Source organism: Bubalus kerabau, chromosome 5 (genome assembly GCF_029407905.1).
Source record: "Bubalus kerabau isolate K-KA32 ecotype Philippines breed swamp buffalo chromosome 5, PCC_UOA_SB_1v2, whole genome shotgun sequence".
Classification (NCBI taxonomy): Eukaryota; Metazoa; Chordata; class Mammalia; order Artiodactyla; family Bovidae; genus Bubalus; species Bubalus kerabau.
The window spans coordinates 80137085-80158708 of NC_073628.1; the positions used below are offsets into that span (position 1 = coordinate 80137085).

The following is a 21624-nucleotide window of genomic DNA, read 5'->3' on the forward strand; positions in this document are numbered from 1 at the left end:
AGTTAATTTTAGTCCACATCTGTTTGATTTGTCTTAAACTGTAGGTTTATTAACTGTAGATTGAATTAACTGTGCAGTTATTTCTGAATAATAGTATGACAGTTTCATTCCCAGTCACCCAATAATTATTTTTAAAAGACTGTTGAGTGCCTTACAAGTAAACTGCTGTATAAAAAGCTTAGCAATGACAAAAGAATTCAACCATTGCAGTTTCCCTCTTAAACCAACGATCAAAAAAGTTGTTTTCAAGGAATAAACAGTTTGCCAACTTGAACAGTAGAAAAAAACAAATCCTAGGAGTAATCATGCTTAATAATGACAGTGACATAGTTAAGAATTAAAAAGTATTATCACTTGTCTAATGTCCTGCAGGATATATTCAGGGTGTAGAGTTTATGTATGCGTCGTTTCCCTATCTCCACTCATGATTCACTGAAGGCCGATTCTCATCCACCTCTGCACCGCCCTCCCATGTACAAACCTCTGTTGGACAGGAATGAGAGGGCCTGAAGTGGAGGCACAGGAAAACAGAGAGCAATGGGCTTTGCAAAGAAAACCACACATCCTTGCAAAGTGGGGGACCTTTCTTTAACTTGTTTCCTGAAGGATGTATCTACTATAAAAGACAGTGTGTCTGTGTAGTCAGCACCCCTGATGGAATTTGGAAGAATAAAAAGACACACAAAGAGAAAAAACCAAAAGCAACTCTGAGTATAAGTTATGGATGGGAAAATATTTTCCGTAAATCTCTGACAAATATTTGGAGAAGGAATGATGACATCTTCCCAGGATTTTGCCTCACTATAAAATGAACTAAAATGAATTGTCACAGATAAAACCCCCTCACGAACCCCCCAAAAGTCCCAAATGAGAAGCAACACTTTAAAATTCACCAGAGAGAAGATAGGCATATGCAGTTACTGACCTTTTACACTAACTGTGATATAGGGATCAATGCATTGCCCGGCATCTTTCAGGCCAATTTTCTCAATCCTGATAGTGAGTAAGGTCATTCCTGGTTCTGATGGCAACCTTGGTAATAAAGTACCTGGCAACAGAGAAACAGCAATAAAAATGAGTTCCACCAATAATTTCAGGGTAAATATTTTAACAACATAGAGAAGATATTGCTTTGCTCTTAATTGGCTTAGTAACTAGGCAGGCATTATTCTGGTTACCAAAACTCCCAAACACTTGGTGTTATTCTTTTCAAATTCTTAATTATACATAAAATATATCTATACTTTCATACTCCATATTTAACATGAAAGCATAAATTACTAACTCAAGTTTGTTAAAAATTCCACTCCAGGAAGCTGAATTACAAATTACCATGTAATTAATAATGTATGTAATATATTCATACAATACTTACACTTCACATTTATTGCTATATATATAATACATCCCATATTTCAATGTGAAGTGGTAGAACAAAGACAGAAAAAGCTTTTTAAACGTGTTACATTTTCCTAAAGCTTGAAAAATTTAATACCAGAATCAATCAACAAATCATTTACTATTAATGGAGGAAATAACTTATAACTTAATATTTATACATTTGATTGAATAACTTGACAGCCTCATTCCCCACTGCTTTCCTCACCCTGTCCTTTATGATCTACTCTGTCAGAAATCAGTCCTGCTGAGAACGCTACATAAAACCACGAGAGCAACTGTATGTTTGAAATCTTTTCTATAAATTGATTAAAGTTTTTAACACTGAAAAACCACTCGAAATCACATAAGAGCATTCCCTAGAGAAAACAATATGAAGAAAGAAATCACCTGTACAGTTTGTTCATTTATTTCAAATAACTGACGAGTAACAAATGCAAACAAAAGTTGATTTTAATATGTATATAGTACCAAAAATTATACAACCTAACATTTATAAAGGACATTAGCTGACATTCTTCACATTTCTATCCAACAATGTGTTATCCTGCTTTTATTTTTTTAAAGATTAAAAAAATTCATTAATTTATTTTGGGCTGTGCTGGGTCTCATTGCTGCATGCTGGCTTTCTCTAGTTGTGGCAAGCAGGGGCTACTCTCTGGCCACGGTGTGTGGGCTTCTCACTGCAGTGACTTCTCTCGTTGCAGAGCACAGGCTCTAGGCTGTGTGGGCTTCAGAAGCTGTGGTGCATGGGCTTAGGAGCTCCATGGCATGTGAGATCCTCCCAGACCAGGGATCAGACACGTGTCCTCTGCACTGCCAGGCAGATTCTTAACCACTGGACCACCTGGGAAGTCCTATCCTACTTTTAATGATTAAGTATTTGAAGTACATGAATCAATCAACTTACCACAATCAAAATACATTTAGTGACTGCAAACATGCTTGAGGGAATTTTAGACGGCAATGAAAATGTTCTCAAATTGGATCAAACGATAGATGCACAATATTATAGATTTATCAAGTCACTGAACTGTACACTTACAATGAGGGAATTTTAGGACATGAAAATTACTATAGAAATCTAAGAGTCTTAACTGGTAATACTTGGTTAAAGAAAATTTTGGCTAATGAAAAGGTAGAAAGATAAAAAGCAAAAAACCAAAACGGGACATTCACACCAGTATTTAATACCATTTCAGAAGTAACATTAACTTTCTCACATGGAATATTTTGCCATATATCAACATACTTTCAATAGTCACAGGTTTTCTTACACTAAAGATAAAAGGTCTTTATTGCACCCACTTAACCATTAAAAAAATTTTTTTTAATTGTGAATCTAACACATATTCAGAAAAGCAAATAAAATGAGTGCACAGCTTAATGAAAAGTTGGAAAGCAAGCATCTATGTAACCACCACTGAGGTCAAAAAGTAAAGCATGACCTCAGGAGCTCCCTTCTCTCCTCATCGAATGCTCTTTTGAATTCCTCCTCACCACCCTTTAAAATCACTACTAAAAAGCATCCCTGTATAATTATGTTTTGCCTGCTTTTGAACTTTAGATTTATCAAACTGCTGTCAGTAGCTGTAATTTGTTCAGTTTTATAACTGTATAGTATATAGGTTGTATAAACATACCACAGTTTTTGTATCCATTCTTCTGTTGATATGCATTTGAGATGCTTCAAGTTTTTGGAAACTGTTAACAATGCTGCTGCTATAAACATTCTTGGACACATAAGCACACATTTCCAAAGGGAGGAATTACTGAGTCACATGGTGTAGTACCTCCATGTCTGCTATGTAATTACAAACTATTTTCCAAAATGAGTATGCCAATTTCTACTCCTAGTACAATTCCCATTGTTCCACATCCTCACTAATGCTTGGAGTTGTCAGATTCTTCTTTTTAGCCAATTCAGGTGTGGAGAAACACCAATTTAGGTTTTGTGTTTTTTTTACATTTTTTAACTGGAATACAATTGCTTTACAATGTTGTGTTGGTTTCTGCCGAACAAGAACATGAATCAGCCATAATTATATATTTATCCCCTCCTTTCTGAGACTCCCACGGCCCCACCCCTGGGTCATCAGAGAGCAGCAGACTTGGCTCCCTGTGCAACACAGCAGATTCCTACCAGCTATCTATTTTACACACGACAGTATATACATATATGTCAATGTTACTTTCTCAATTTGTCCCCAAACTAGTTTTAAGTATATTTTTCCAATGATTAATAAGGTTGAGCCCCTTTTCATTTAAAAATAAGCATTTGGATTTCCCTTTTTCTGAAGTGTCTGTTCAATTATTTTCCCCACTTTACTATCAAAATATTTACCTTTCTCTTACTGACTTGTAGGCATTCTCTAATATTCTGATATAAGCATTTTGTTGGATATTTTAATTTACATAATTTTTCAGTGGCTTCCCTTAAGAAAAAAAAACCTTTAAATTGAACGGTAATATGTTCAGGAAAGATATTACCAGTGTCCTAGAAGCCTGATCTGTGCCCCCAACACACACCCAGATCAATCACTCTTTCTCCCAAAGAGACAACAGCTAGTCTCGACTTTTAACACCAATATTAGTCCTGCATGTTTAGAATGTCTTTTCTGTTTATTCTAAATGCTAATGTACTCAAATCTCTCAGCCTCTAAATTCATTTATAGTCAGTGCTTTCTGTGTCCTATTCAAGAAATCTTTCCCTACTCCAAGGTCATGAAGGTATTCTTATAAGAATGTTTTGCCATTCACATTTAATTATATAATGCAGGTGGAATTAATTTTTTACTATGGCATGTGGTAGGAGCCCAATCTCACTCATTTCACATCGACACTCAATTGTCCCAGCACTGCTTATTTAATAGACTGTCATCTTACCCAAGGATCTGCATTGACAATAAGTGGGTCTGTTTCCAGGCTCCCCATTCTTTCACTGGACTGTTTATCTTTGCATCACTACCACAAGTGTCTTGATAACTATAATTTTACAAAAGTCTCAACATTTAAATTCTCCCACCTTGACATTATTCTTCAAGTCTTAACTACTTTCAGCCCTTTGCATGTCCATGTAAATTATAACAAGAGCTGTCAAATTCTTTAAAAAAAAAAAAAAGCAAACAACAAAAACACTGTTAGGACTGTGGTGAAGTTCAGCTCAATTTTAGAAACAGTCACATCTTTACAAATTGCCTCTTCCAACCCATGAACTGGAATATCTCTCTCCACTGATTTAAGACTTCTTAATTTCTCTCAATAAATTTCTACTGTTTTCTTCATATGGGTTTTATACTTCTCTTGTTGGATTTATTAAACTATGTTGTTATTTTCTGATACTATTATAAATGTCAAAATATTTCATTTTCTAATTTACAAACAATAAATGCTAGAGAGGGTGCGGAGGAAAGGGAAGCCTCTAGCACTGTTGGTGGGAATGTAAACTGATACAGCCACTATACAGAGTAGTATGGAGATTCCTTAAAAAATCAGAAATAGAGCTATTATATGACCCAACTATCCTACTACTGGGCATATATCCTAAGAAAATCGTAACTGAAAGAGACACATGTACCCCAGTGTTCCCTGAAGCACTATTTACAACAGCTAGGACATGGAAGCAACCTAGATGTCCACTGACAAGATAAATGGATAAAGAAGCTGTGGTACATATATACAAAAGAATATTACTCAGGTATAAAAAGAACGCATTTGAGTCAGTTGTAATGAGGTGGATGAACCTAGAGCCTATTATACAGAGTGAAGTAAGTCAGAAAGAAAAATAAATATTGTATATTTATTGCATAAATATAAATGCATATATTGCATAATATAAATGCATAAATATGGAATCTAGAACGATGGTACTGATGAAGCTATTTGCAGGGCAGCAATGGAGACACAGACAGAGAGAACAGACTTACAGACACAGTGGGGAAGGAGAGGGTGGGGTGAATGGAGAGAGTAGCAAGGAAACATATACATTACCATATGTAAAAGAGCCAGTGGAAATTTGCTGTATGATGCAGAGCTCAACTCCTGGGCTCTGAGACAACCTAGAAGGCTGGGATGGGGTGAGAGATGGGAGGAGGTTCAAGAGGGAGGAGACGTATGTGTACCTATGACAGATTCATGTTGATGTATGGCAGAAACCAACACAATACTGTAAAGCAATTATCCTCCAATTAAGAATAAATTTAAAATATATCTCATTTTCTAAGCAACTGTTGCTTGCTTATAGAGATAAAATCCTTTTTTGGTACGTAATTTTCAAAAATCAAGCTATGATTGACATATATTAGTTTCAGGTACACAATGTAATGATTTGCTATTTGTATATTGTAAAATGATCACAATAAGTGTACAGAATCTGTTTTTATGTACAGATTTCACATCCAGGAACTCTGTTATTATTTCTCTGATAAATTTTGTTACTATTTCTATTGATCTATCTATGCAAAAGGCGGTTTTGTATGTTCTACATACATATTCATAAAACCTACAAATAATTTCTATCTATCTTTCTGTTTTTGGTCCTAGTGTGCTAAGACTTCTAGAATGTTGATGGAAAGAGGATATAGTAAACACGTTTTGTTCTTGATCTAAAAAGGAATGCTAAAGGACGATTTTGGCTCAAAGCATCCTTTAGAAAACATCCAGTGAAGTGTTCTGTTTTTAGCCTGCTAGAATTTTTAAAAATCAAGAAGAGACTTAAAGGAATTTTTAAAATAATTTTCATTTATTAATATTTTTAGTTTCGGCTGTGCTGGGTCTTCATTGCTGTGCAGGCTACTCTCCAGTTGTGGCGCGAGGGCTTCTCGCTGTGGTGGCTTCTCTTGCTTTGGAGCACAGGCTCTGGAGTACGCGGGCTTCAGCAGCTGTGGTTCCCAGGCTCTAGACAACAGGCTCAATAGTTGTGATGCATGGGCACGTGGGATCCTCCTGGGCCATGGACTGAACCCATCTCTCCTGTAGTGGCAGGCAGATTCTTAACCACTGAGCCACCAGGAAGTCCAAGAGATTTATTCAGAAAATTATGAGATATTCCTCTTTACTCTGCCAATGTGAATTGCCTTGATATACTTTACTTATATAACAACATATTCTGAAAAATCATCAGTTCATGGAGATTTTCCTAACTATTATCTATAGTATACTATAGTGTTACTCAGCCAACCTACATATGGCAGTTAGTTTGTTCTAGTACTTTATTATTACAGATTATACAGAAATAAACAACCTGGTACATATGCAAAGTTTTCTTCATATTACTGGAGGTATATCTTGAAAATAAATTCCTGAGTGAGATTGCTGGACCTGAGAATAAATGTGTATTTCTGTTGTTACTGTTAAATCATCCTGAACTCCCCTTCAAAGGGACTGTATTATTTTGTACTTCCACCAGCAGTGGATGAAAATCTGTCATCCTCAGAGTTAAAGTAGTTCTAGAGTATCTCTTCACATGTTTAAGAGCTATTTGTACATCTTTGTATGTCTGTATGTGTGTGTGTACTGTCTGGTCATGTTTTTTCTCAGACTTTAAATATGCCTGTGGTCTTTGTTCATGCAACTCAAACTTTTTACTTCTATTATTAAGGATGTTAGGCCCTTGTCTTTTTTACTTTGATTATGGCTTTTTTTTTCTTTCTTTTTTTGACAGTGAAAAGTGGTTTCTTATCCAATATCCAAAGTCAATGATAGATTTTCTTTCTTTGAGACTATGTTTCTCCCAGTTCAGTTGTTCAGTTGTGTCTGATACTTTGAGACCCTATAGACTGCAGCATGCCATCACCAACTCCCAGAGCTTGTTCAAACTCATGTCCATCAAATTGGTGATGCCATCCAACCATCTCATCCTTTGTCGTCCCCTTCTCCTCCTGCCTTCAATCTTTCCCAGCATCACAGTCTTTTCCAATAAGTCAGTTCTTCGCATCAGGTGGCCAAAGTATTGGAGCTGCAGCTTCAGTCCTTCCAATTGAATATTCAGGAGTGAGTTCCTCTAGGATGGACTGGTTTGATCTCCTTGCAGTCCAAGGGACTCTAAAGAGTCTTCTCCAAAACCACAGTTCAAAAGCATCAATTCTTCCACACTCAGCTTTCTTTATGGTCCAACTCTCACATCCATACATGACTAAGGGAAAAACCATAGCTTTGACTATACGGACCTTTGTTGGCAAAGCAATGTCTCTGCTTTTTAATATGCTGCCTAGGTTTGTCATAGATTTTCTTCTAAGGAGTAAGTGTCATCTAATTTTATGGCTGCAGTCACCATGTTTTTCCTAACTGAACATTAAAACTAGTTTTACTTTTGGATGAGTTTCATAATCTATAATCATCTAGCTCTTTTAGTTGAAGTGAGTCAATGGGATGACATTTCTTTCCTTGTTACCAGCAAACTTTTCTGCCTCAGACCACATTAAAATCTAACTGGTAAATATATTTCTAACAATGCAATACAAAGGCAGTGATTTCAAGCTGAAAGATAATTAATTTATTCAGCTTAATTATTCTATAATTCAAAGTAGGGTGAAAACACTCCATCACATGAAGATTGAGTTTTACCCTCTTTGTTGCTGTTTAGTCGCTAAGTCATGTCCAACTCTTTTGCAAGCCCATTACCCTCTTTGTACCTTATTAAAGACTATCTGCAAGTTGACTATAATTGAAGACTACAAATGATATAGAATGGTAACTATTCAAGCTATTTCATGATAGTTTCCAAGATGCTCTCTCCCTGTATCACTAACTACTACACACTCTGAGTCTCAGTTCCAGCTAGATTACCTGTGCTGAAATCCCTTAGCCTTTTTTTGTTCATCCATAATTTTTAAGAAAAAAATTCTTAAAGAGATAGGATACCCAGATCACCTTACCTGTCTCCTGAGAAACCTGTATGTGGGTCAAGAAGCAACATTTAGAACCAGACATGGACAGCTGTCTGGTTCAGAATTGGGAAAGGAGTGTGACAAGGCTGCTGTATATTGTCACCCTGCTTATTTAACTTATATGCAAAGTACATCATGCAAAATGCTAGGCTAGACGAAACACAAGGTGGAATGAAGACTGCCGGGAGAAATAGCAATAACCTCAGATATGCAGCTAACACCACCATTATGGCAGAAGGTGAAAAGGAACTGGGGAGTCTCTTGATGAAAGTGAAAGAGGAGAGTGAAAAAGCTGGCTTAAAAATTAATATTCAAAAAAACGAAGATCATGGCAAGCAGTCCCATCACTTCATGGCAAATAGATGGGGCAACAATGGAAACAGTGACAGATTTTATTTTCTTGGGATCCAAAATCACTGTGGATGGTGACTGTAGCCATGAAATTAAAAGGCACTTGCTCCTTGGAAGAAAAGCTATGGCAAACCTAGAGAGTGTATTAAAAAGCAGAGATGTCACTTGGCTGACAAAGGTCTATATAGTCAAAGCTATGGTTTTCCCAGTAGTCATGTAGATATGGGAGTTGCACCATAAAGAAGGCTGTGCTGAAGAATTGATGCTTTTTAATTACAGTGCTGGAGAAGACTCTTGAGAGTCCCTTGGACTTCAAGAAGATCAAACCAGTCAATCCTAAAGGAAATCAACCCTGAGTATTCATTGGAAGGACTGATGATGAAGCTGAAGCTCTAATACTTTGTCCACCTGATGTGAAGAGCCAACTCACTGGAAAAGACCCTGATGCTGGGAAAGACTGAAGGCAAGAGAATAAGAGGGCAGCAGAGGATGAGACGGTTAGATAGCATTATCAACTCAATGGACATGAATCTGAGCAAACTCCAGGAGAAACTGGAGGACAAAAGAGCCTGGCATGCTGCAGTTCACGGGGTCACAGTCAGACATGACTGAGCGACTCAACAACAACAACAACTCTAACCATAATTATGTCGGCTTTGTCTTATTGACTGCGTATTAAGCAACTTGAAAGGCAAATCTAGATAATGGTATTGAATTGTGTGGTATTAGTAATATACAGATCTTTTTAAAATGAATTTTGAATTTCACAGCTCTAAAGGTTATATTATGTTCTAGTAGACAAATGGCTAGACAATATATATAGATGCACTGTCTTACATGACATGTGCATGAAAGAAGATAAAATAATAGTATAATACCACACCAGCTATAGCTCCTGGGTTACATGAGAAAGGTAGCATGTTTGTGTACCAAAAGTAAAACCATATGATAATTAGACATCACAGCACTACGTTAAAAGATTTATAAATGTAAAACTGAAATATTCAACTATATAAAGTAATATGAGAAAAAGTAATTACACTCATAAAATGAAGACTATAATCAGGATAAGAAATGACCATACACGATCTGGTATAAACTAAGCTTTTCCAACTAGAACTAAATAATTTGCTCTTAGTTCTAGGACAAGGATCAAAAATAACAAATGTTCTTCTATGTGGAAGTACTGCATAAATAACAAATATTCAACACTTACAGGACACTTACTATGTATCAACTAATTTAATCCACATAAGAACTCCATGACATAGGTGTTAATGTCAGTCCCATTTACTTAGAAGTGAAACTGAGATCCAGAAAAGTTAAGTAACCTGTTCTCTATTACACAGTAGTCTGGTCCTAGAGTACATGTTTTTAACCACCTTGTCTCATTTGCCATTTTTGTAATTTAATTGTCCATAAAGCCAATAAAGGCTAAAAAAGAGGGGCTTTCCTGGTACTCAGCAGGCAAAGAATCCCCCTGCAATGCAGGAGACCTCAGTTCAACTCCTGGGTCAGGAAGATCCCCTGGAGAAGGGATAGACAACCCACTCCAGTATTCTCGGGTTTCCCTGGTAGTTCCGATTGTAAAGAATTCACCTTCAATGCAGACCTGGGTTTGATCCCTGGGTTGGGAAGACCCCCTAGAGAAGGGCATGGCAACCCACTCCAGTCTTCTTGCCTGGAGAATCTCCATGAACAGAAGAGCCTGAGGGCTCAAAGAGTCAGACATAACTAAGTGATTGAACTGAAGCCTACCTTTAGAAAAATTAAGCTCTATTTTGGCTCAAGCCAATTATTAAACAAAAATTTATGTTTTCCATATGAATTTTTAAATTTTTGAAAAGGAAAGAGATGAATATTAAAAAGAAAGATAATACCTACCCCCTACTCCCCACCTACCCCAATTAAAGGTTGGTCAAAAAGTCACTTTCTATTTGAAATGGGAAAAAACTATTCTGGGTCACAAATTCCATTCCTTATTCCTCTTTAGCCTAACAGCAGTGTTGGTTAACACAACTGTACACATTTATCAACAAGCATAAACCTGCACGCTAAAAAGGGTGAATTCTGTATATATAAATAGAATCTCATAGACTCGACTTTTTAAACAAATCCCAAGAAACTTATAATTCAATAAATTATATAGAAACAAAGATAATAAATAAAAAGAAAAAAATCACAACAATTTCTAGAACCATCTTGCCATCAAAATGCAGACACAGACTGAGCATCACTGAAATCTTGGATTCTCTCAGTGTAACAAGGAAAAGAAAATGTTTTCTGCTTTCCAGTTAAGTAAAAAGTTAAATGCCATCTTGCTACGTCAATGAATATTATTTTAAAAGTTATTTTTTAATGACACTTATGGCTCAGATGATAAAGAATCTGCCTGCAATGTGGGAGACCCAGGTTCAATCCCTGGGTCAGGATGATCCCCTGGAGAAGGGAATTGCTACCCACTCCAGTATTCCTGCTTGGAGAATTCCATGGACAGAGGCTACAAGCCATGGGGTCACAAGGAGTTGGACACTACTGGGCAACCGACACTAACACATAGGCCCTGAACAATAATGACCCCAAACTAAATACAGTTAATTAAACTACATGTACTTTTTTGAAAAAGAAATTCAGAGACTAGAAGGATTCAGTAAGCTTTCTCTACCTCTGAAATGCATTATCACAATACTATATCAGAATACAAAAATCTATTAAGTTTAGGTTTAATCTTACATAGCAAATGGATTTAATTTATGGTAAAAGTTTCTTTCAACTCAGCAATCTGAAACCCATAAAAATCTTGATCTGTCTGTATAGCAAATATGTGGACAACCAAATCAGATAGAAATTTATAGTAGTGGAAGCTTCAGCAATTACAATACATGGGTTGAAAACAGAATTACAACTATTTAGTTAAGTAAAACAGCAAGAAAATTTCTTTCACAATCTCAGCAATTTTGACATTTTCTACATATATAACAAAAGCAAGAAAAATACATCTCTCTTCATAAAGTAAGTATATTAGGAATAATGCCCTTATACTGAAAAACACATTATTAACAATAATAGCTACCATCAACAGTAATTTTCCCAGTAATCCTATACTGTAGTATTGTTCCCTCCACTGAAAGGTGATGAGGATGAAAATAACCACCTCACAAATATTCAGCATATGACAGGGACTGGGCTAAAAGCTTTATATGCAGTACCTTATTTAATCTTCACAGGAACCTTATGAGGTAGGCATGATTATCAATTCATTTTATAAATAAAAGAGAAATTGAAGTTCAGACTGGTTTAAGAATAGGTGCAACCAGGACTTCTCTGGTGGTCTAGTGTTTAAGGCTCCTCTGTCCCAATGTGGGGTTAGGGTAGAGGGGGCAGGTTTGATCCCTGGTCAGGGAACTAGATTCCATACGCCACAACTAAGAGTTCATACGCCAAAACTAAGAGTTTGCATGCCACAACTAAAGATCCTGCATGCTGCAACTAAGACCCTACACAGCCAAATAAACAAATAACAAAAATGAAAAAAAAAAAAAGAAACAGAACAGGTGCAACTAGTAATGTACTAAGATTAGACTCAAGCCCCGTGTCTGTTGGTTTGAACCTACACTGCTTCTACCCCATAATGCCTCCACCCCAAGGGGCATAATAAACACTGAAATGGTACTATTATTATTGTATTACTTTATTGCACTTCACAGCTATTGCATTTTTTACAAACTGAACATTTGTGGTAACCCTGTGTCAAGCAAGTCTACTGGTGCCATTTTTCTAACAGCATTTGTTCACCTCGCGGCTCAGTGTCACATTTTGATCATTCTTGCAATATTTCAAACTTTTTCATTATTTTTATATTTGTTACAGTGACTGATAACCTGTGATCTCTGATGTTACTATTGTTAATTGCAGATGTAGTAGAATTAACAAGAGAACTAGAATAAGATGTGGACCCTGAAGATGTGACTGGACTGTTCCAATTTCCTAAAACTTAAACAGATGAGGACTGCTTTGTATAGATGAACAAAGAAAGTGCTTTCTCAAGATGGAATCTACTCCTGGTAAGGATGCCATGAAGACTATTAAAATGACAACAAAAAATTTAGAATGTTATGCAGAATTAGTGGATAAACAGTGGCAAGACTTGAGAATTGACTCCGATTTTGAAAGAAGTTCTATGATGGGTGAAATGCTATGAAATAGCACTGCATGCTACAGAGAAACTGTGAAAGGAAGAGTCAATCTAGGTGGCAAACTTCACTGCTGTCTTAGTTAAGAAGTTGTCACAGCTACTCCAGCCTTCAGCAACCAGCACCCTGATGTCAGCAGCCATCAACACAAGACCCTCTAACAGCAAGCAGGTTGTGACTAAAGCCTCAGATGATGGTTAGCATTGTTTAGCAATAAAGTATTTTTTATAGCACAGGGAACTAGTCAATATCTTGTAATAAGCTATAATGGAAAATAATCTGAAAAATAATATATGTGCATCACTTTGCTGTGTACCTGAAGCACTGTAAATCAACTATACTTCAATAAAAAATATATACAATGAAATACAAAAAATTTTTTTAGACATAATGCTTATCAAACACTTAACAGACTGTATATGTATTGTATGTATGTATGTAACAGACTGTAATGTACTGTATATGTAACTTTTACATGCACTGGGAAATCAAAAAATTCGTGTGACTCACTTTCTTGCAATACTCACTTTATTGTCATCTGGAACTGAACCTGTAGTATTACCAAGGTCTGCCTGTACTTTTGTTACCAAGAACGTTATCAGGATAACACATAAATTGTATCTAGCTGTATTTTAAAGCTTTTGGAGTCTATTATAAAATACATCACAATATATCAGCATATTATACTAAAGTGAACTAACTGACCAGAAATGAAAACTGTGTGCTGTGTAAGAACAGAACAGAGTAGAACAGTGATGGGAGAAATAAGAAATTTATCCAGTGTGCCTGCTTAGGTTATTGACAGGCAGGGAAGATCAGCTGTAAATAAAAAGCCTCACCATTATTTACTTTCTTTAAAACAAATGGGAAGAAAAAGGCATTTGCTCAGTAGCCATTCTCCCTGAGTCCAGTTTTTAACGACCAAATTTGATAGTGAACCGAAAAAGAGTTAACACAGCAGGTCTGAGACAGTCACTCTTAGAAAGGCCTGACTACAAGGGCAGCCCCTGACTAGCATCTGGGAATCTGGATTTTGGGAGGGTTGCTACTACCTCTGATAAGAATGGTCACTGTGTCTACATTTTTCTTACAAACAATATGGTTTATGCTGAATTATCTGCTTTCTTTCTGGGAGTCTGGAATTTTGGTCAGTGCTAGGCAGAAGGTGTCTATGTAACAGCTCTGGGCATAGAGTCCCTTATGTGCTTCCCACTTCAAGGGACACTTCACAAGTGTCGTTAGAATTTGCCACTAGAGGAATCAAGTACAAGCTGTGTGACTCCACTGGGAGAGGACTCCTGGAAGCTTGCACCTGGTTTCCTCTGGACTTCACTCACATACATTTTCCCTTGGCTGGTTTTGTGCCTGTAATTCTTTTTCTGGGATAAAGCACAGCTGTGAGTTACAGCAACATGCTGAGTGAGTCCCCCTAGTGAACTCGGAACCTGAGTGTGCTCTTTCGGATCCCAACACAGATAGTAAGATAATTCCAGGCTATACCTATAAAACAGTTACTGCCGATTAACATGACCATCAAATTTTGCCTAAAATGGACATGCACCCTGGAGAGGTTTTACTCCCACTAGCAAATACTAAAGTAGGTTCCAAAAACTTTGACTGTGAATTAAGCCATGAATATTTTTAACAATTGATACTTACCGGGAACTCTGGCAGGAAAGGAATCAGGAGATCCTGCTCCAGCACCACCCTCTTCTTCATCTTCTTCAAATTCCAAATTCTCTTCTTCACCAGGTGCTAAAATTCTTCTACATGCGAAAGGACAGAAAAAACAGTGAGCTACAAAACCAAATATACAAGAGAAGCCAAATAGCTACTCATTTCCCAGGTAAAATGTTGATATAAAAAATGCTGACATAAAATGCTAATATGTTGGATTAATGATATCAATGATACTAACATTGATATGATACATCCAGAAATATCTGAAAAATAGGTATAAAATAAGATGATAAAATAAGAAGACAAATACTGGTGCTAATTTATTTTACCTTAAAGGGACAGGCTGAACATCAAATGGGAATTCTTTATTATATGTAAGAATATTCTTTAGGACTAGAATAAAAAGAGAAAGACACATGAATTATGTCATGAATCAGAATAAAAAAATTTATTGTAAGTGACTGATTTTAGCCAATTTTACCATGCCTATTAATATGTATGTGTGTGTGTGTGTGTGTGTGTGTTCAATTGCTCAGTCGTGTCTGATTCTTTGTGACCCTATGGACCACAGCCCACCAGGCTCCTCTGTCCATGGGTTTTCCCCAGCAAGAATATTGGAGTGGGTTGCCATTTCCTCTTCCAGAGGATCTTCCAGACCCAGGGATCGAACCAGTGTCTCCTGCACTGCAGGCCGATTCTTTACCGCTGAGCCACTGGGGTGTCTATTAATACTTTAAATATTCCCAATCTTATCATCCAAAGCCACAATGCACTTGTCCATTGAATATCTTAGCAAAATGAAAATATTCACACTTCAGAGTACTGTTAGAACTCCAAGGAAGGTAACTTCCAGAGTCTCAGAGCGCTTAGGGAAAGTGAACTCCAAAATAGTTCTAAGTACAAAATCCAAGGTGAGACATGGGGCACCTGAGAAAGACAATATCTCCTCCCTGGAGTACTTTAATTAAAAGACTGGTGTCAAAGATGACCAATGAGAGGGATATGAGCCTATCTTATTCTATGTCTTGATTAGTCTTCCCCTCAACTCCACAAAACTGGTAAAGTTTATAGTAGTGAGGTTATAATTCTCATAAACCTTTACCATAGTTTATTATACATATGTAATGTATACATACATATATGCTTACATACAGGCTCATGCATGCTCAGTCACGTCTGACTCTTTGTGACCCCATGGATACTGTAGCCTGCCAGGCTCCTCTGTTCATGGGATTCTCCAGGCAAGAAAACTGGAGTGGGTTGCCATTTCCTTCTCCATATATATGCACACACAAACACAAAGAGGGATTTATCCTCAAGAGAAGTCTTTAAACAATCTCTTGTATTACAACCTCCTGTATTATGGTTGTGGTCAGTGATTATATCCAGGCAAGGAAACTTAAAAACAGAGATGCTCTACAATTCTACCTACATTTGGAGAGGTGCTTCATAGCTTGTCTTACAGATTGCCAGTATCTACCTGCAGTTATATGAAGGTAAAGTAATGGCATTAATTGTGCAATCCAAAATGTTTCTGTGAGTTTATACTCAACTTATTTATTCTAATTTTGGAATCTTACAGTTTAGAGCTGAAATAGGTATGGATGTTGTCATCCTCAAAAAGAAAATCCCTGAGTACAGGTTGCAATTACATGCCTTACTCCCACAGGAGTCAAATGTGTTTATCATACTTCTTCTAATATATGCACTCCTACTAAGCCCTTCAGGGAGAGAAGTCTGAGACTTGTGTCTATATTTTCACTCATTCTTATTCTCTCTCTCCTTCCAACTCCTACCCTCCTTCCTCTTTCTCTCTTCTTCTCAACAAATGAGTACTGAGTGCTAAGATATGGCAGTGATAGAGACAGAGTGTTCTCACCTTCAAACGGATGTTAGACCCTAGCCAGGAAAAGCAGACAATAACAAGCCACAAAATGAACAAGATGATGTTAAGACTGTGGCTGAAGGACCCAGAGGATGCTTGTGTAAGTGGAGTAGAAGGATTACTTCAGCTGAAGTGAACAGAGTAGGCTGCTTAAACCTGAATTATTAGAAGACATTTGAGCCATGACCTGGATGAGAAGAAATGTTCACAAGCAGCTCTGGGTTAAGGGCTCTCCAAGTATTAAAAGAACAGGGCAGAGCAACAGCAAAGGCTCTGCAGCAGGAGTTTGTTCAAGGAATGGAGAGGACCACAAAGCTGAAGTCTGATAAGCAAAGGGCAAGTGGCAAATGATCTGAATCAGATCTTAGCCCTCTCATGATGTTAATGACTTGAGCATTCATGTAACTACTCTGAATCTCAGCTTCCCCAGTTCCAAAATCATATTCTACCTTTCTTCACAGATTGTTGAGAGAATTAAATAACATAACATGACATTGCATAGGAACACTTACAGTACAAGTAAAGTCTATATTATTATATGGTAATTTATTCTGTCCATAGTTCTCCCTATCTGACTGACTAGAATCCTATTATTTTAGATCTAAGAAGGACTATTTTTCAAATTTTAAGAATGTCACCTCTAAACTTGGTGCATGACTGTTTATTGTGAGTAAACTATTCATTCAACTCAAATATCAGATAATCACAAAGTATTGTTCTAGATGCTGAGAATAGGAAATGGGTGACAAGATTATGCATATTTATATCAGCAATGACCACATTTTAATAGTGAAAAGGAAAAAGTCAACCCTTAAAATGTAAACAAAACATCAATGAAACAGCTGAAAATCATATTACTTACTAAGAATATCCTGAATTTGTATTATAATAGAAGAATTAAACAGCATTTTCTTTTCTTAGGTATCAAAGTTTTGAAAAGGAAACGTCTGTTTTGGCATAAATAGCCTCTTCTTTATTTTGTATTTACAAGTATACAGTATATCAGATATTTAACTTATATGAATAATTTTGAAAGAAAAATAACAGCACCTTTCTTACTTTCTGTAATTGCAGGATGGCTTTCCATTTTCACCAAATGGGGAATAACAGGGATTCTAATGTCGTTTTAAAATAAGATTCTACATAAACTTATCATAGGATTTTTCTTCTAATATGAATCTTGATATTTTCTGTAGAGAAGAGGAGAAGCTAGTTTATAATTTCATGGAAGGGGTGATCCTGAGTGTGGAGTCCACCACGACTGGGGACTAACTGGTTCATTCAGTAGGAATAATGCACACAGGCCCCCTGAATGCTGACTTGATGGCATACCCTCTACTGGTGAGCACTCAGCACTCCCCGCCTACGCTCATGGAGCATGGCCTGCCACCCTCTTGAATCTGACACTAAAAACCACACACACACGCCCCAAACGTATTTCTTTTTTTTTCCTTGTAGCTAGTTTTCATTTTTGTGGTAGGAAAATGAGCAAGTGCTTCCCATCTGAAAGTTTATTTTAAAATACGGGAAACAATTCCCTGTAGACATTTAACTCTATTCAATTTAAAAATTTGCCGAGTTCATACTATAGGCAAAGCATTGAATGAGGCTCTGTGGGGAAAATACAAAGGTTATTCACAATACTCTTGAGAAAATAAATAAATATTAGTGAGAATAGTACAGGGAAGACTATGACAGTAGCTATAAAAAGTGCTCCTATAAAGAACATGAGACAGAGTCTAATTACTGCTAAGGAGAGAAGAAAAAGCTTTCAGGGCAAGGTGGGATTTCTTTGGGGCCTTGAAAGTTTAATTAATGGAAGGGAATTTTACAGTTTATGGGTTGGTCATAGGGGGTATATTTGAGTAAGAAGTAGTGTATTACTAAGCATTAACATAAAATTAAATTAACTATTACGTTCAGGATCTTAGCTTTAGTATGAATTTCAGATAGGGTTACAAAGAGATTTTAAAAATCTTGAAGGAAAAATACATTAGCAAAATAAACCAACTAAGACCAACAAGTTGAAAGATACAGTCATTTGTTAATTTTCCCTTCCTTACATTATTAGAAGAGGCAGAGGCCAGGTTGACTAAGAACACTTAATTTGAAATATAGTCAAATACCAATTTATTGAAAATGTTTAATTCTTGTAAAATAAATTTTATAAATTCAAGCTTAATTACAGGGCATAGCCTACTGAGATACAACATACACATTTAAGTTTAAGAGGCAAGAAGCAAATTAAAATCATCTAAAATAAGTATCAGGAAGGGAGAAGTCCAAATGAGGAACTTTATATAAAATCAAAATGTAATAAAAAAACGAATCCAAATTACTCTTTCCTCTCTATTCCCACCCCAAATCTTACAAACAAACAAATCAGAAAACAAATGTAGATTTCAGTTCAATCTTCCACAAATACATGGGTCAATAATCTCTCAGGAGTTTGACCTGAAGAATCATAGATCTCAAGGACTGATGTCAATATTGCATGATTACAAGTATTAATAACAGTGTAATGGTAGGAATGTAGGCTTTGAGATCACTTCAAACCCAACCCAGTTAGAGCATTTACAAGCTGTAAAATCATGGGCAAGTGTCAGCAAAATGTGGTCGAGTCTATTTATCTGAGTGTTTGGCACATTCCTGCTACTCTAAAAAATGGTGATCATTATTACCATTACACAACAAGAGAGTCTATGAGGTAACAGGGGGAAAAATTGAGTGTGTCCATGGAAAGAGATAATAAACATCTGATTATAAGTGTTTACAGTCTTTATAGTGAACCTACATATTCTTAAGTTTTATTTGGAAACAAATTGAAAAGAGATGGAAAATAGTTACTAAATGAGGATCCCAAATCCTCATTATTCTTATCATTTAAAATTGAACATTTCTAATTTTCTTCAGAAACATAACTCAGATATCCTCAATGCAGCTGAAATCTTTTTTTAAAAGAACCCACCTTCCAATGCAGGAGACACAAGAGATGTGGGTTTGATCCCTGGGTTGGGAAGATTCACTGGAGGAGGAAATGGCAACCCACTCCAGTATCCTTGCCTAGAAAATTCCATGGACAAAGGAGCCTGACGGGCTACAGTCCATGGGGTCACAAGAATCGGACATGAATGAGTGAGCACAAATGTGTTTTTCTTAAAATAATCTTATATACAGGCACTTACAAGAGACCAATTATTGTATGATTACATTAATATGAAACATTCAGAATAGGCAAATTTATAGAGACAAAAAGTAGATTAGTGGTTGTCTAGGGCTGGGAATCAGGGGAAGCTAGAGGGAAATGAGTGAATGCTAATGGATACAGGGTTTCTTTATGGGGTGATTAAAAAATGTCCTAAAATTGACTGTGGTGATATTCAATACTTGTGCCCTTGCCTATATTTCAAACATTTCCTCTAAGAGAACATTCATTTGAACCAGCAAAAAAGCTTCATCTAGCACATCCTAACCACCAAAATATTTGAAGGAATTGTTTACTTAAAAAAAAATTTAGGAAGGAAAATGAGGACAATAAGGAAAGATTTTATAAAGCAGTTCAAACAGCTGGACTGCAGTTTTCAGTGACATTCAGTATAAATAGGCATCAATGACTATAACTTTATACTTTCCAGTAGAATCTACTGTAAATGTTTACTAAAGTAATTTAATTGTAGTCTTATTAAACTGAATAAAACAAAGGCTAAAACAGATAAGTGAGGTACAACATTGAATCAAATAATTTTTCATATTCTGTAATGAAGGTGAGAGGGCTTCCCAGGCAGCAGTGGTAATGAATCCGCCTGCCAATGTAGGAGATGCAGGTTTGATCCCTCAGTTGGGAAGATACCTTGGAACAGGAAATGGCAACCCACTCCAGTATTCTTGTGTAGAAATCTCCATAGACAGGGGAGTCTGGTAGGTTACAGTCCATGGAGTTGCAAAGAGTTGCACACGACTGAGCACATAAGGTGAACCAAACAATAATTACTAAAAATATTATAGGAATTATAAAAGCATGAAAAATTACATAGGATTAGATAGTAACAGAAAAGACTCAAATTAGGATCTCTGCTAAATAATCTTAATATCCATAATAGTGTAAACATTTTTCTAAAGCAGTATCAATAAAAAATATGAAATAAAGCTTACTTGGTTCTAGCTTCTTCAGATCTTCCAGTTTAAATTCTTCCTGGGACTGTGTGGACTGAATTTAAAATATGCAAATTACATATTTTTAATACAAAGACTTCATTGCACCCTATGTTTGTTATTATGGCTGACAAAATATTCAAAAAGTAGCCAAAGTAAAAGAATCCATTTCTTGCCTTCAAGGTCAAAAAAAAATTTTTTTAATTTCAAATTAGTTTTTGTTTTTTTTGGGACATTCTGACTAAAAAAGTTGAAACCATATCTTTTATTTTTACCGTTTATATAACTTGAACTAATAGATCTTTTAATAGGAGTTTAATCCATGAATTCTTATTGTTAAATCCTTTTGAGACTATACTGCTTTTGACATGAATGCCTAACATATTATCAATAGTTCATACTAATTCCTTTTCCTTATATTAAGAAGTTGAGAGGGGGGGAATCTATTTACCTGTAAAGCTGCACTTCGTAATTCCAAGCATGTTGCAATTTTGCCTATGGTTTTCTGCAGGAAAAAGAAAAAGTTATAAATACCAAATACATTATAACCGTTAGTTGCCAAAAATTGAGTTAATATTTTATTGATAAGTGATCTATGATTTTTAAAGTTAGGTTAAATTTTATTTCTTTTTAGCATCTTGGAGACACTGGAGATGAGAAATAGGAGGCAAAAGGCTGGGACCATGCAGAGAAGATGAGCATATATTCACTCCTGGTCTAATGTGCCACAACCAATTTTAAATAATTTTCTTTGATGATAGCTTTCTATATGATTTAAAGGGCAATGAAAAGGACTTCAAACATCTTCTCTCCAAGCTTTGCCTTCTCTTCTTCTCCATAAGGTCTGATATTCACTAAAAGACTTAAAGTCAAAAATATCTGAAAGTTAGCACAATGGTATGATTTAATTTTGACTCAAGTCCAATCTTAACTTGTTCAATTAAATGTATCAGCAATGCCAAGTAAAATCAATACTTGTGATAAATGGTGGCAAACTTTATAGTCAGATCTGAGTTATCAAATAGATATAAAGGACAGGGCATAGTCCTTCCTTTAATAAGCTCATGTTTCTATTAAA

General features: G+C 36.1%; 1 protein-coding gene across 1 annotated transcript in view; it reads right to left on the minus strand.

Annotated features, from left to right (window-relative positions):
- Positions 1–21624, minus strand: part of AIDA (axin interactor, dorsalization associated) — a 41884-nt gene that overhangs the window by 4791 nt on the left and 15469 nt on the right. Inside the window, exons 3-7 of the mRNA XM_055581954.1 lie at positions 20998–21051; positions 20547–20601; positions 14839–14902; positions 14489–14595; positions 926–1048 (exon numbers count right to left, since the gene is read on the minus strand). Of these exons, the coding sequence (XP_055437929.1) occupies positions 926–1048; positions 14489–14595; positions 14839–14902; positions 20547–20601; positions 20998–21051 (403 nt within the window). The remainder of the gene's footprint in view (positions 1–925; positions 1049–14488; positions 14596–14838; positions 14903–20546; positions 20602–20997; positions 21052–21624) is intronic.